Below are 16,883 nucleotides of genomic sequence, written 5' to 3'. Positions count from 1 at the left end.
AGAGGGTGGTGAAGACCACATGAGACAATGCACAGAGTGTCCAGAATGAGGCCTGGCACAGAACAGGGCTGAAGGAGTAGCAGGAAAGCAAGGGTGGTCCCCGCTCCCCTACTACCGAAGGCTACTCAGAGCTGGCACCGCACAGAGGACAGGACCCCAGAAAGTGAACTACATACGGCCTCCGCCACCGCCTCTCTTAATGTCCGACCCTCACTGCAAGCTCCTAGGTGCTAACATGGCAAGGCCCCACATTTCCGGCTGAGGCAGAAAACCCCAGAGTCTTTTAGCCAGTGAATGCAGACTGCAAAATGTGGGGCAAAGCGGTGAGTGGTCCCTTTCGTTCTTGGAAGGTGGGCTCCAAACCAAACCCGTATCACCTAGATTACCTGACTGGAATAGCCAAACACCCTGGCAAGGAGGTGGCCTTGGCCCCAGAAGCCCTTGTGGCATACCTAGGAAGTACTTTTTCCGAGACAGGCCACATGCAGCCCTGTGGGCCAAGCAGGGGGCAGAGCAAGGAAACCATTTACCACACGTACTTACAATCTCACGTGGGATTTTAAGTACATGTGAAAAGAACTGCGTCGCCACGTGGAACTGCGTCACAGTGCACCAGCTGTTCGACACAGCCTGGCAGACCAGGAAGAAGACGGAAACATGCTTGGTGCGTGTGTGTATCTACGCAACACTGGACTAGTGATGTCCTCTGTGTACCACCTCCTGGAACCATCACAGCCAACCTGCCAGGTAAGGGCTGTCCTCTCGAGTGTCCTCACGACAGCCAAACACCACCCTCAGGCTTACCCATGAGGCTGTCGGGAGTGAGGAGGGGACCGGCGTGAAAGGGCTTCAGGAGGGTTTCTTACTGTTGTGCCTTGTTTTGGGTCCTTCCCCTCCTACCAGTCTATGAGTGGCTGGAGGGCAGAAACTCTATGTTTTGTCTTTACAGCCCCCAATGCAAAGTAAGTATTCAAGAAATGTCTGCAGAATAAATGAATGACCCTGAGACAAATGGAAAGTATTCTTCACAGATGAGAAGGTCAACTGTGCCCTGTGGCCGGCAGGACTGCCCTTCACATGAGCTGAGAAGAAAGTTTCATTTACCTTTAAATTCCATTTACATACTATTCATTCAACAAACACATATCAAGTACCTACTATGTGCCAGGCTGTCACAAATAAGATCTGTTGTAATGCAGACTCCAACTGCTCTCAGGTGCCCTCTCCTTGCTTCTCCCCTGCTCCTGTCTGAAAACCTGACTCTCCCCACTTTCTGGCTTTAGTTTCTGGTCCCCAAACGGACCTCGGAGGAACCCAAAACTCTTCCTTCTCATTTCCTCCCACCCACATGCCATAAAGTTTTTGGATCCCAGGTTAGAATCTTAAGGGTTTTTTTTGTTGTGTTTTTGTTTTTGTTTTTGTTTTTTTTAAAAAGAGGGGTACCTAAGGATGTGACCAGTCTGGAGATGTGACTCCATGCCAGTCAACCCTAAGGAAGTTAGAGAAAAGCCCAGGACCTTATGTGAGCCAAGGAATGGGTCTGGAATGGGCCCTTTAAATGATCCCAGAGACTATATGGAACTTCGAAGCCTTGCTTTTGGCTCATTCCTCCTGTTTTCCTTTGGAGAAATCTTTGGAGACCTGCTCTACAAACTCAGCTCTGTCACCACTGTCAATAGATACATCACCAGAAATGCAACTGGGCCAGACGGGTCCAGCTCTTAAACGATCGCTGCTTTTTTTGGGTCTGAGGTAGAAGAATCCATTAACAATGCCTCCCCTTGACCAGCATCCCCCATCCCCTGCAAATGATGCCCATGGCCCCCAACCCCCAGGCCCAGGGGGGCTGCCCCCTCAGCACCTCTGACTAACAGTCTTCCATATCTCAGGGCATGAGAGGAGATGAAGGGGGCAGTCTCTGGCTAGGTGTGCATGAGGAAGTAAAATCCACGCAAGCTTTCCAAAGGACACGGGAGTGCCAGAACACAACAGCTATTTGGTTTTAAAGATGGAAACTCAGCCTGACGATGAGGCATGCTGTCAGAATGCCTGCTCTGGTCAGACATGCACACACATACACATCCATCAGGCTTTCTTCAAATGTCCCTGAGATTTCCCCTCCTTTGCATTTCTTTGTCCCTCAAGAACAAGACAGTAAGAGACACACTTTGAATCCAATCCTCCAATAAACCCCGTGTGTCCTTTGGGGTGAACAGATGTGCAGGGTGTGGAGGCGGCTCCTGCCGAAGGGTGAAGTAGCAAGGGAGCTATTGCTGAGCCCTCCTTTGCAGCCAGAAGCCAGCTCCGAACGGTCCCCTCCCCAAGCCCTGCATCTCTGGGGCACATACCTGTTGAGCGTTGGTGGCAAGTGTCTGGATCTGTCCCTGCACGACCTGGGTGCCTGATACAGGCTGGGCTAAGCGAATGTACTGCAGCTGGCCGGCATTCAGCTGCACCTAGAGCAGGGCCGACAAGCAGACACAGGAGACTGAGTGCAACCTCAACAGGCAAACTTCCCATGACCAGAGGTGGTGATTGTTCCCCCAACCCCACCCCCCCAGCCTTCCAAAGAAACCTATTCTGAAAGCCGTAACATCCCCACCTGGCAAGTCACAAAACACAAAAGAGGGTATGTTCCCTAAATGGACTTTGGAGAAAATTCCCAGAGGATCTGGTCACATACGTGAGGAACAGCATGGCCACACCCTCAACATCCACTGGCTCTTAGCCGTCTGCTCAGTTTATCTTAGGATTTTCTCCCAAAAACTATCAGACATGATTGGAATGCTTTGTACCTTAAGTGTGGGCCACTCTCCCCTCTATCTCCAAACTCTGCCACCCCGGTTCTAGGCTGGCTGATGTAATACTGAGAAGAGCTCCAGCATCTGCCAGGAACCCAAAACAGATGGCTGTCACTCCGTACCTTAGCCCTAGTCCTGCCCAACCCCATGCTGCACATCTTGGAAAAAAAAGCTGGCCCGCTTCACTATTTCAGTCCCCAAGAGCCAGGACCAATGGGTGTCTGTGGGACTTTTAGGATCCTTGGTGTTCAGCACTAGCTTCTGGCCAAACTCCTCCCAAGGGGAAGCTGAATCAATAAACCTTTCACAGAAAACCCCATCATGGGAAACCAAAGCTACAAAAATGCCCTTAGAGTCCCTCATGCTTAAGATTAAATCTCAGATAATACAATAATACCACATGCTGCATTTAATTGTGCACTAAAAGCCTTAACTCAGGCCCTTAACGCTCCAGTGTACCATGAAAGTCTCAGGGCCTTGAGCAGGAATGGAGACCAAGGCGGTTGGTTGCATGAGAGGAACCGTGGCTCAGCAGAGGAGAGCCAGCAGAGCATTGCAGACATTTCCACTTGGGATTTGGGGGATGAAAGTGGTGCCAGGAGGACAGGCTGGTCTCTCTCCATCTGGGTGCTCAGGCACCACCCTTCCTGGCTGCCCAGCCTGCCGCTGTTGCCAGGGTAAGCTTCTTGAGGCGAACAGACAAGTCATGCCTCTTTGTCCTGGAGCAAGTTTTCCCCTCGCCTTTAAGAGCTAATTCCCTTGCAGGGAATTTTACTTCCATTAGGAAAAGGCTAAGAAATGAAGCTGCACTCCTGCAAGCAGTGTTAAATCTCACTGCTTCTCCGCAACTTCGGCCTCAAAGAGGATTTGAGCTACCAAGAAAAGACTAACAGTTGGTAGTTAGTATAGCTCTTGGAAGTCCTTGGTAGACCAGATTCCAGAACTGTCCACTTATGGCAAAATGGAGGAACATAAAATCTAAACTCGTTAAGAATCTGGTTCACAGGAGATGGGGCAAGATATTGTGACGGGCGGTCATTTCTTCCTGAGAATATGCCAAGAGCTGCTGGGAAGTTGTGATACAGGCCCAGACTGCCACCCTGCCCCCCGCACTAAGTCCCATAATGTGGCTTCCAGACAACAACGTTAAGTTGCTTTTGGGGATGAAGGCAGCCGGGTTAGAGGCTTGGGAAGCCTCATCTGCTGGGACTGATGGTGGCTGGTCCCAGGAGTCACCAGAACTCCAGTCAAGAAACAGAGGATGAAAGACGAAAAGCATGTCCCAAGAATGAGGAAGGTGTACTGACAGCCACAGGGATTTTTACATTTCCAAGCTGGGAAGAGCTCTTTGTAGAAATTCAGATATGACTGAAAAGTTGTACACCAGATAGTTCCAAGCAGTTCTTAGAAGCAAGACGCTCCTCTTTTAGACTTAGGTTGAGACATCTGGTGATGCTCTGCCTTCAGTCCTCTACCACAAGGACAGGTCTGGGGAGCCTGGTAGCTTTTTGATGTTAACTCCAGGACCAAAAAGCCTGCCCTTTGGGCTTTCAAAAGAGAAGCGAAGTTTCCTTCATGAAGTCCTCTCTGTTGGGGTGAGCACTCTGAAGGAATTTAGAAATGCAGACTCCTGCAGAAGGTATCTGAGTACAGCAAATTCTGCAACAAATCTGTGCTATAGTTCTGTGCCCAGAACAGTTAAAAAGATCTGAATTAAAGTTACTACAAAGTGGGAACTCTTCTCTGGCTTAAGTGAACTTGTTCTGGCGCCTTCCCATGTAAAACTGAGAACCATTCAAAAGAGGTCTTGGGGTTAGTGGCCGAGACAGTGAGGCAAGGCACCTGTAACTGATGGGTGTGTGTGTGTGTGTGTGTGTGTGACAGAGAGAGAGAGAGAGAGCGTGCCCTAGCAGAGAGAGAGTACACCAAAAGCCCGAGAAAGGAAGGGAAGGTGGGAGGGGAGACAGAAAGATACACAAATACACACACACTACACTTTCCTTCAGTTTTCTCTTGGTCTATTACTCTGTCAACTTAATAAGAACAGTTCCAAAAACAGCTTTTTTCAAAGAGGAAGTGGTTAACCAAGTCCAAGTGAGTTTCTCTATCTGCCTACATATCATTTACGATAGGAAGGGCAAGGGGCAGGAAATAGAGACTGCTCAATGTCACTCACTTTCTACATCTTTGGGTGGCAAAATGACCAATGTGTAGATGGCAAGTGTTAAGACAGGACACTTTTTTTTTTAACAAAAGAGCAAGTACAAGTAAAAAAGCCAACAAATCCAAGAAATGAAATCCCTCAAGGCACACAGGAAGCAGCAGTCCACAGTGAAGGGACGGATAAGTTAAATGAAAGCCAAAAATACACTTTGCTGCAGGCTCCACTGGGAACTGACTCATGAATATGCAACAAGTGTATTTATGGCCTTCCCTGTACACCTCCCTCTTATTCTCTGCTAATCAAAAGACAGGACTGCCTCACAGGGCCTTTGGGTCTTGGCATGGAATCGTGGTTACGAGCGTTCTCTGCTTAGGTGGAGTGCAGGGAAATCGAGAGGAGCTGCCCCACAGTGGCGAACTTGAGCTGGATTAAAGGAAAGCAGTGAGTATACGTTGAAGCAAGTCGTGGTCTGGGTTAACAGGGATATTAGTTCAGAGAAATGTATGTGTACACACACACATGCACGCGCACGGGTAGACACAATATTCTGTGTGTGCATTTAAGACCTGTAAGCACTCCCATTACAACAGAAGCACAGTGCCTTGCAGATGTGAGGCAGAGCAGGGCTTACCGGAATCTGCTGGATCTCTCCTGTGTTCGTGATGATCTGTTGCATCACTTGCATGGTCTGTCCAGTGCTGCTCTGGGCCTGCTGGGCTTGACCCTGGGGCTGAGCCTGAACAATCTGCACCTGCTGACCTTCTCCCACCTGCATGGTCACGGGCGTGGTCTAGAAAGAGTGATGAGAAAGCTGATTCAACCCCAGCTCAGAGCCTTTAGGCTTACCAAGGGGTTAACGACGAGCAGTTGAGGAGCAAACCCCTTCCATGGACGCCTAAGCTCATCTTAACACTAATTAACAATACTCAGAGTCCTTTGGGCCTTAGAGCACTGCTAAAGTTACTCTCCAAAATAAAAGATGGGAGAAAGCCACACACATTTTTAGGCACATAGTACAGAATATCTTGCCAGGCCCCAAACATCTCTATGGTTCAAATGCTGTATCTTCCCAAAGCCCCTTCAGTGACAGGCACATATGGTACAAAGAATCCAAAGCAACCGTGATAGTTCCCTTAAGACATGGCCAAAGTCAAGTCTGGAGCAGGTGAATTTGGAGAGTGAACTAAATGGAGAGTGGGGTCAGGACAAATTTACTAAGCTCAGGACCTTGGACCCCTTTCTAGGCATGCCAGACACTGGAAGGAAATGAAGTGCCAGCTGGCTTCACGGAAGCAGCAGAATGACTCCAGCCCACACTGACCAGCTGGCTGCTCTGGACAAAGCACGGCTTCCCACAGGGGAGGTAAACACCGCTAAGACCTGGATGCTAACTGAGGCTACCCCTAAACACCAGAATTTAACAAAGCAAGAACTGTAACTCTCTAAAACAGGAACCCTAGATTTAAGAAATTTCTGTCCAATGTACATGACGTGGCAGATTGTGTCTCTCATACACACTTCATGGACTGCAGTTCCATGAAACTTACTCCTTTGAGCGATGGTAGACTTGAACTGTCAAAAGGGTTGGTCAGTCACTTGTTCAAATTTCAAAACTTTAGCCTCAGGTGTGACCTTTACAGACTACCTAGAGCAGGGAGCCCAGAACATACTGTTCATCTGCTGTGGGAGGGGGTGGGGAGTAGCGGGGCATGGTGTTGGGGGTGGTGGTCATGGTGCTGGAAGGAGGGTGCAATCTTTTAAACCACACCTACACCCCCAATGCCCCAATTTGTGTATGATGCCTCCCCACTGTGAATTCAGAATCACTTCAGTAAGAAGACGACGTGAGTCTCAGTGGCTCCTGGGCTTCTACTGATGCTGCTCTTCTGATGCTCTTATGTTCCTGACCGCACAGGTCCCCTGTGCATCTGAGGTTACAGGGGAAGGAGACATGTTCTAGGAACTACAGATGACACTCACGGGATTACTAGGTAAGGAGAAAATACTATGACCTGGAGGTCAGGAGGAAAGAGGACAGAGGAATCTATGTAAAAACACATGCGGTAGGCTAGGACAACAGGAAACACCTCCTATCCTCACACCAGCATTCTCGACTCAGCCTATTCCCCCAACCTCCAGGAATAGAAGTTTCCAATTTTATGACAACACACAGGATTCACTTTACCAAAATATGCTTTCCTTCCAATTTTAATAAGTATTCTGTCCTACAAAGGTTATCTGAACTCAACTTGAAATAGACATTACTACAGGTCCAAGGAGGGGTGACACAGCACAAGGCCACCCTGAACCAGCAGGACAGAGAACAGCTGGGAGACACTGGGTGAGACCAACTTCATCCCTGCAAGCCTCATCAGCTCCAAGCTGAGCCAGTCTGAGGTGGCAAAGAGGAGAGATGAAATTCTTGCTGACTAAAAAAAAAAAAAAAAAGCATACTGCCAACTCATCACTGAACTTTATCAACTCAATTTTCCCAAGAGGATTTCCAAGGTATTTCCAAATCATTTCAGGAAAATGAAGGCTTGTGTTAGCATGGCAGCTGTCAAATCACGTATGGTGTGCCCTGCTGTCAGAGCACAACAGCCACGAGCTGCTTAGGATGTTCAGCCAATCAGAGCCTGCGCCTGGTGGACTCCCTTGAAGTTTGCTCCGTAAAGGGATAAAGCCTTTGGCAGGGAAAGCTCTCACCACCCCAGAGGCACAAGCATTAGCCAAAGAAGGTCCCTTGGGCATCACGGTACGGTGAACGCCCTGAAGCAGGGACTGGGCTGCAATCGATTATCTTTGAACCCCTCCTGCCTAGCAGTGTCTGGCAAAGAGAAAGAACCCTAAAACTTCTGTTATATGGATTAAAAAGTGAGACAGGGAATAAATCCTAAAATCTTAATTAATATTTAAATCTACCTCCGCCCCAATTTTTTTCTTCTAGGCAAACCTAGCTCCTTACCCGCAGATACAAGGCTATCGGGGACGTGTCCTCTGCCTCTCTTTTCAGACTTGCCTAGATACCGCCCATGCTGACTGTACCCTCCCACCGCTCCCTGTGCGGTTTCCCACCTCCAAGCCTTTGCCTGTGCTGTGCTCTCTTCTGGAAAGCACTCCTTCCCCTCTTTATCTGATTTGTTGCCATTGTTCCCTCTAAGACTTGTATTATTCCCTTCAGGGAACCTTCTCTGACATCCGCTTCTACCACTTCCCTCACGTTTTGTTAATTGGTTTTTTTTGGTCAGAGAGAAAGAGAGAGAGAGAGAGAGAGCGCGACACTGAGCAAGCAGGGGGAGTGGCAGGCAGAGGGAGAAGGAGCCTGATGTGTGACTCGATCCCAGGACACTGGGATCATGACCTGAGCCAAAGGCAGATGCTTAACCGACTGAGCCCCCCAGGCGCCCCCTAGATATCCCTTTTGATGTGATCCCATAACACCCTTTACACAACCCTAAGTGTTTCTTACACTTCCCACGTGGTGGAATTATAATCTTTAAGTATTTGTACCCTACTAGATTGTGAAAATTCTTAAAAATAGGGAGTTTTATTCATGCTTTTATCCCTAGCACATAGGATATAGGGTCAATGTTTGATGAATAAATTAATGCTTGACCAGGAATTGGATTCAGAGCTCAGAGAGCAGAGTTCTCTACAGCCTCTCAATATCCCCAACAAACATGGATGTTACTGCTTTCACAACAATACCACTGGGGAGAGAGAATATTCTGATCACTACTGTAAAAAGAGAAAGTCCCTTGACACAACTGTGGTGCAACAGAGAAATGACAGGGAGAAGGGGAGGAGAGGGATGCAAGCTGGTAACGATGCCTAATCTCTTCCTTAAAGGTCTAACACAGTCCAATTCCAGCATAGGCACAGAAAGCAGACGTGGGGTCCACTCACAATACCTCCGACGGGGATGTCACTACTCTTCATGGGGGAACGATATAGATGTTTTCCCTTAGCTCATGGGGATCCTGGTGAGCGTCTGATTCACTGCACTCTCCTCATTTGACTCTGCGAAAACCAGGTCCCAGAGAGCTTAGGGTCACACATCACCTGGGTGGCTGATGTGGGGAGCAGCTCAAGTTTCCAGGCTTCAACTCCAGGGCCCTCTGATGACTGGCCTGCCTCTCCGCCCAGGCCAGCCCTTCCCCGTTCCAAACCTAAGTGGCGCGGGCTTGCTGGCGGACACTCCGTGCCGCTCACGGACCTGGCCCTGCTGCGGCTGCGCAATGATGATCTGCCCAGGCTGGATGGTGGTCGCAGAGCTGCTGGTCTGCTGGCCCTGCTGCTGCCCCTGGACTTGGACGGCGGCAGGCTGCTGAGCCAGCGTGAAGTAGTACTGGACGGGCTCAGCAGGAGTCACGGACTGGCGCACCTCCTCCTGTGGGGTAGAAGGAGAGGCAGGTAAGGGGAAAAGAACTGACTCAGCAGCCGCCACAGTGAATTTCCATTCTTCCCCCAAACGGACTCTGTGCAGTTGCCTGCTGAATGCTGAGCTCTCCACATCTGAAGCCAAGGGAAAGTGGAATTCGAAGAGACCAGTTGTGCTAAATCAAACTAAAAATAACAGATTCCATAGGCTTCACAACACATACAGCCAATTTTCAGAAGTACAGAGTAATCACCCATCGCGTGATGAGTTGCAAATGGGCAAATAATTACCGTAACTAAAAACCACGCACCAGCAGTGCTTATCAGTAAACGCTGTCAAGGCCTGTGATCTGCAGACGGTGCTAATTGTGAGCACTGGGAAGATGCTACCCAAACATCAAGCTCTCAGGCTGGCCCCCAATCTCCCAGATAGGCAGCACTCTCCTTATTTGGTGCCCACCAGCTCTGGAGGGACAGAGCAGGGGAAAGGGAAACAGGGCTTTTCCTGGGCTGGAATTTTAGAATTGGCAATGTCAGGATTGAGAGCACCGGTAGGCAAGTGCCCAGCTTTTCACAGTTGGTCACTGAGGGCCACGTCTATCCAGTGTCATATCTGGTTCTGGTTGTACTTAGCCACAGAAGCGCAACCCAGGGGGCCTGAGGAACAGCTCTCCGCTGGGGGGCTGCCTTGGCTGACTAGGGAGGCCGCATTCTGTCCGCTCTGCTGGGTGAAGAGACCGTTCCTTCTTCAGCTGACGTTTTCCATGGCAGAAGGAGTAAACAACCCTCTCCCAGCCACCTTAAGCTCACAGCTGAGAGTGTAGGATGTTTACACACACTACGGCATGGTTAGAGCCTGACGGTCCGGGGTTGATAGGCCCCTGACCACTGACACAGAGATCGGCGTCTGCTCCGGAGGGCCCTGCGACACACGGTGCCCCTGCCTGGGACAACAAAAACAACAGAAACATACAACCACTTGGGCTGGCTGAGCAGAAAATTAGCTTAATTTACTCACTTCCTTGTTCTGGGCTAAGTTTGCCAGGTTCAAGTAAAGAGGAAAAGACACTTCTCCAAGGTATAGAGATGCTGTGGACTGCCTCAAAGCTCCCCACAGTGACAGTGACACAGTTGGTACTGACTGCATACCCTCACTAGGTTAAGTGCCCCAATCTATGGTGCACAGTCCCTTCCTCACCATACTTTGTTGTACTTGCTTGTCAAAATTCACTGCCTTCCCTGCTCGAGTGAAAGCGCTATGAGGGCTCAACTCTCTCTTGCTCTTCGATGTTCCAATCATTCATTCCCTTATAAGTAGGCACTCAATAAGAGGTTGCTGAATGGACAGATTTATAGAGTCAGGCACAGAGCTGCAGGTAGGAAAGTGGTTTTTTGTTTTGTTTTGTTTTTTTAGTAAGCTCTATACCTAATGTGGAGTTTGAACTCACAGCCCCAAGATCAAGAGTCCCATGCTCCTCCGACAGCAAGCCAGGTGTCCCACAAAGTGCTTTTCTAAAACTTAAGTTGGTAGTATGACATATTCTCTTGAACCCAACAGCTTTTACCAATAGAAAAGAGTACCTAAACTCTCTTTTGTTACCTCTAGGATTCTGTGGCCATGGTGTGGGGAGAAGCTTGTAACCCGTGCAGAACAGGGCTTGCCTGGGGACTGGGGGCCCCAGATACTAGAATTAGGACTGACAACTAGCCTTTCAGGAACTGGGGTCTCGGCATCAAAAGATTCCCTAATGGCCACCCACCCAGCCTCAGCAGACACTTTTAACATTCTGGGTTTCTAAGCTACTCCTCAAACATGAACAAATTTTCTAGGTTAATGTGTTCTGTGCTTTAGACCCAAACAGTCTGAACCCTGAACGTAACCACACTGAGGCAGGAAAAAAAAGGAGGTCCCCTTTTTCTCGTCTAGGTCTATTTCCAGCACAATGTAACTATAACAACAGCACCTTCTTTTCAACTCAACTTTTCACCATTATAAATAAAGGTCAGCCTGTCAACTAGCTCTTGGCTTTGAAAGGGATAAATACCGATACCCTCCCTTACCCAAGAAACAGAGGCCAACTGCTCTTTTTAAAGCTCTTGAAATAGGTTCAATGTATTTATTTTCCACTGAGAACGTCCTTCCCATTTTATAAAAAACATCAATCACTATACTCTAGACCTAACTTACAAAAGCTCTTGGGTAAATGAGAGGGTAGAGAGGATTGAGACACCCCCAGAACCAACTTGAAGGAAATCAGGGAGGAGGGAGAAACTGACATTTCCCAGCCCTGACCTATGATTGTTCTTTCTCCAGTTATCTCTCACTGCAACTGACCTGCAAGTGAATACACTCTTTCTGCCAGACAAAAAGCAAATCCTTGAAGCAATCCTTTCAGAAACCAAAACAGTCCTTGCCAAAAACTGTGGCAGCAGGTAAAGAGCTTCTCCTACATTGCCTACCAAACCCTCTTAAGTTGTTTATGACCTAGGCAGTGTCTAGGACACTCTGGAAGTACCAAGTAGAGGCACTTAGGCTGGTGTTGTGAGCACCAGGCGTGACTGCTCTTGAATCACTGGAATGGAACGAAGCACATCTAAGGTTCGTTTGCATTATGAAGACTCATCCGGCCAATGGAGGGCAAGCTAGCAAGGGAATGATTATGCTTGGTTTAAAGAAATGGGTGAAGAGACAATGACATTTCAATGGGCAGGAACTTTCAACTCATAGCTTTAGTGGGGTAGAAGTCAGCCTCAACTATCTTCTGCTTCTGCATAGTCTTTACTTGCTTCCCCGAAGAACAAGAGAAATTTCCAAGCATCTCTGAGAAGTCAAGGACCTTAGATCTACAACTCAGTATTTCTGGCTAGTTTCTTTCTCCAAGAGTGGGAAATGACCCCCTGTGCTAGAACAATCTCGAATGACTGGATCAATCCAGAATGGGGCACTTGCCCAGCTTTCACAGTGGCCTCCCTGACCAGAGGGCTTGCTCTTGGAATCTTTTCAGAAGGGGAGACTGACAAACGTCAGAGAATGAGCAGCATCCCATCCTCGGGCCATCACTACAGAGTTGTGCAGCCAGCTCCAGACTGAAAAAAGTACTTTCACTTCAGGAGCCAGAAATGAACTGCTGCCTCCTTCAGAAAGGGTGAGTTTTGAAGAGTAGGCGCTTTTAAAGGACTTAAGGAGGTGCCAGCCAATTTGGAACTGGGGAAAACTTCATGTCTACAGAGGATTAAAAGTGCTATCTTAGAATTTCAGGCCAGCTTTCAGCAATCTCAACCTTTCAAAGGCCAGGCAGCAGCTGTCCCCAAAAGGACACCCATCAATGGCTTGAACACCTACAAAGACCTGAATCCAGGCAGCAAGGAGCTGTTTCAGCTAGACACTTTAAAAGGAGATGGATCACAGCATTATGAGTCAGGCTAGGATGGAACTAGGAGCTGCCTGACACCCTGAGAGAGCCAGGCACTGAGGACGTGAGGAAGGGACAGGACATGACCCTCCCCTCTAGCCAGTTGGTTCAGCAAACAGCCCACAGAGAACGAGCAGGAGTTAGCACAAGGCCTGATTTTGTCACAGGGCTCACCACCTTGTTTTTAAAGGGAGCTTCTGAAACAAATTCCAAAAAGGAGAGCAAGGGTGTGGTAGCATTTGTTTGGGAGGAAGAGAAGTGGTCTGAGTTCTTGTTGTACAGACTTCTCAGAGAGGAGGGAAACACACCAAGAGGAGGAACTGAGCCCGTGGGCACAAACCTGCAATGGTTTCAAAGGCGATGTGCAGCTGGGGACGACCGTGGCAGCCTGCCGCTGTAAACATCCGACTGAAAGCTCCTCTGAACACCTTACAGCTTCCAGTCAAGGATGTTTACAGTAGCAAAGACTGCCCAGAAAGAACGGAGCCGCAGTGAGGCGCCCTGCTCTAATAAGGAGGGGACAGAGGGCCTGCTGATACAAAGGCCCCCAGGCAGGGTCAGGATTACAGATGTCCTTTTAAGATGCCCACTTCTATACTTCCTGACTGGTTATTAGTGCGAGACAGCATAGGAGAATGGTTGTCACTGAATGATTCTGTTCTAAGGATAATATATTATGAAATAATTCATTAAAAACACTTAAAATTTTATTAACAAGATAAAGCAAGCAGAACAAAGCACAGCTTTGCTCCTGCCAGACACTGCCACTATTCCCCAAGTGTCTCTAACCACACCTACTGAGTCATGCAATCTGCGTGCCTCAAACAATGAGCTATACAGGAGAGGGGTCTATTACAATTGCAATTAAGAGCTTGATGCACCCAAGGTGCTGAAAAAAAGTCAGTGTGACCTTTGGAGAGGGGCAGGCAAAAGAAAGGCAAAGACAGATATTCACATTCTTTCCCGTGATTGCTTAGAAAACAGCTTAAGTGGTGGTTCTCAAATTGGGCTGCACATTAAGCACATCTGAAAAGCTTTAAAAAAGTACTATGGCCTGGGCCTCCCCCTCAGATTCTGATTCAGCTGGTGTGGGATAAAGCCCAGACGCTAGTATTTTTTAAGCCCTAACAGGTGATCTAATGTATAGCCCGAGCACTACACAGAGAACCGCAATCCAGAGTAAGAGAAAACCCAAGTCCATTCACTCCAAACACCACTGTGCACATAGAGAAGCTGTTTCTTTAAATCTTGAAAATCTAAAATCTGTACCTGGCTGGAAATGTTCTCCCATCCCAGGTTAAGAACTCTGAGAGACTCCCTAGGGTACCTTGAAAAGAGCTTCACTTTACTGTTTGTAACTTGTCTTTATCATTTTTGTCTACTTTCACTGAAATACCACCTCAGAGGCACTGAGTTAAAAGTATCCATAAATGAGTAACAGAGGGAGATGTTAAGGATGGATCTGGTCTAGAGAAAGAAAAGCAAAAGGAACAGCAAATGACTTGGGCTGAGAGAGGAAAAGGAGCATATCTGACACCAGTATGCAAGGTGCTCTTCAGTCAGAAGCAGGAGCAAGGCCTTCCCAGCTCACCTGACGCTTTGGAGGTTTCAGTTCATCTCTTGGAACAATATCGATGAGAAAGTCAAACTGATCAAATTTTGTAATTGCCATGGCGATATCATTCCTCTGTAACAAAGAAAAGCAGGGTGAAAAATTAGCCGGGGGAGAAACTAGTTCACCTGACTTTACACCCTCCATGTCACAAGTAAGAGAAGATGAGGACCTCTAAGCCAAACTCAATGACCGTGGCTAAGGCTACAGCTGGAATACGCACAGCCAAACTCACCAACTTCACGTCAGACTTGATGGACAGACACTGACAAAGAAGATGCAGATGTAGTTCATGCTCTACTAACTGGGTATTTGAGTCTCTAATTACGACTACCACCCCTGGTGGATCCTACCCCAAGTCCTCCCCACAGTTGTTAAATTATCATCCGCCAGCCAGCAATCTCAACTGGCAGGTTTCTGTTCATTGCGTGGTTAGCAAGGTTAGGCTATTATTCAATCTTATAACCTTTGGGGATCTCTATTGAAATCCTAATTAAATAACTTTTTATAGTATTTTCCAATCACAGGATCTATAGAATATTAGTTCCCACAAGGCTATGATTTGTATTTTGGAATTTAAAGTCACAATGTTAGGGGCGTCTGGATGGCTCAGTTGTTAAGCGTCTGCCTTCTGCTCGGGTCATAATCCCAGGGTCCTGGGATCGAGCCCCTCATCGAGCTCCCTGCTCAGCAGGAAGCCTGCTTCTCCCTCTCCCACTCCCCCTGCTTGTGTTCCCTCTCTTGCTGTGTCTCTCTCTGTCAAATAAATAAAAAAAATCTTAAAAAAATAAATAGTCACAATGTTAAATCCACGGTTTAAATCTTGTTTAATGTGATTTGATACCAGAAGTCTGAAGTTGTTACTAGAATTGACTACATGATACTGAAACCAAGCCCTGTTCCAATGGAATTCTAAGAGTGATACTCCCTTTCTTTAAATAATAAAATTAAAATTAAAAAAAATTAAAAACTATTAAAAACGAACACACTATGTATCCTTAAGATTCATGTTATTTCACTGTATGAAAATTTTAAAGCAAAAGAAAAAAAGAACAAGAAAAAGTAGTGAACTCTCGTGAATGATATGCATGTTCAAGTCTTTAGGGGAAAGTAAACTTTGAAATGCATTTAAAAAGAGATCGGGGCGCCTGGGTGGCTCCATCAGGTAAGCATCCTTGATCTCAGTCTGGATCTCGGGGTAGAGTTTGGGCCCTCCACTGGGGGGCCCAGTGTGGAACCACTTAAAAAAAAATAAGTGACTCGATGCACAGAGGGACAGACAGATACGAGGATGAAGTGAGTAAACTGTTAACAGTAGGATCTAGGTGGTGAGTATATAAACACTCACTATTAACTTTGCTTACGTTTGAATGTTTTCATAATAAAATGTTGGGGGAGAAAGGCAACATGGTAACAGAAATCCCTAGCAATCTCTATATATCATATCTTAAAAGAGGTGACTCACCAGACAAAATAAAAGGGGATGGAAATTTTCTGTTTTTTCCTTCCCTTCTCTCTGTGATGGCCCCAAGCCACTGAAATGCAAAACCCCAATGCATCCTTCTTGCCAACCACCAGCTTGATAATAAACCCTCTACCCGAAGCAGGGCACATCTTAAGGCTGCCAGGTCTCATTTAAGATCAGTACGATATAGTATCACATTCCTGATGATGTCACCTACTCAAAGCTACCTAAGCAGCTCATCTATGGATGGAACTGGGGGGGGGGGGGCGGCAGGGGTGGGGAACCAAATAATAAGCACTTCCAAACACACACCAAAGTGTTCTACAGTTTTTTGGAAACACAAACATACTTCAGTTGGTCTTTTTAACATTTTATTTTGCTTTTCTTCATGCTAGTGATATTTTACTGAATACTCATATTCAGTAAAACAGAAATCTTAAGGATAACAGCTTGATGAATTTTAATAAATATATGCAGCCAGGTAGCTATCACACCCAGATAAGATGATAAAAAGTGTCCTTCTCTCCCTTTCCAACCAACTGCCCTCCCCCGAATCTGAGACAACCACTACTCTGATTTCTATCATCACAGAAGGTGACAGTATATGGTATCATGGGCTATATAATTTTTTCCTCTGGCTTCTTTTGCTTAACATAATTTTTCAGATTCACCCATGTTGTATGGATCAATCGTTTTTTGTTGCTGTTGCTGTTGAGTAGTAATCAATTTTATGAACATATCCCTTTTATTTATACATCCCCATCTTGGTGGATACTTGAGTTGTTTCCAGTCTTTGGCTATTATAAATAAGGCTGTTATGAACGTTCTTATACAAGAAGGTCCACCCTTTGGGGTATATACCTATGAGTGGGACGGCTGTGTCATACAGTAGGGATATGTTTAAGCTTATTAGAAAGTGCCAAATAGTTTCTCCAAGTGATTGTACCACTTCACATTCTGCCCAGCAGTACTGTAGGAGTTTCAGTCACTCCATTTCCTCATCAACACTTGGTACTGTCAGTCCCATTCCAGTGGGTGTAAACCAATG

General features: G+C 47.1%; 1 protein-coding gene across 5 annotated transcripts in view; it reads right to left on the bottom strand.

Annotated features, from left to right (window-relative positions):
* NFYC (nuclear transcription factor Y subunit gamma) overlaps positions 1-16,883 on the bottom strand; it is a 75,412-nt gene that overhangs the window by 2,322 nt on the left and 56,207 nt on the right. For all 5 annotated transcript variants that reach the window (XM_027613694.1, XM_027613678.1, XM_027613710.1 and 2 more), the window contains 4 exons: positions 14,350-14,445; positions 9,182-9,355; positions 5,597-5,755; positions 2,349-2,456 (listed from right to left, as the gene is read on the bottom strand). In XM_027613694.1, coding sequence (XP_027469495.1) covers positions 2,349-2,456; positions 5,597-5,755; positions 9,182-9,355; positions 14,350-14,445 — 537 coding nt within the window. The remainder of the gene's footprint in view (positions 1-2,348; positions 2,457-5,596; positions 5,756-9,181; positions 9,356-14,349; positions 14,446-16,883) is intronic.

This window comes from Zalophus californianus, chromosome 4 (assembly GCF_009762305.2).
Source record: "Zalophus californianus isolate mZalCal1 chromosome 4, mZalCal1.pri.v2, whole genome shotgun sequence".
Taxonomy (NCBI): domain Eukaryota; kingdom Metazoa; phylum Chordata; class Mammalia; order Carnivora; family Otariidae; genus Zalophus; species Zalophus californianus.
Note: the sequence above shows the minus strand (reverse complement) of the source record. Positions and strands in the feature narration are given on the sequence as shown.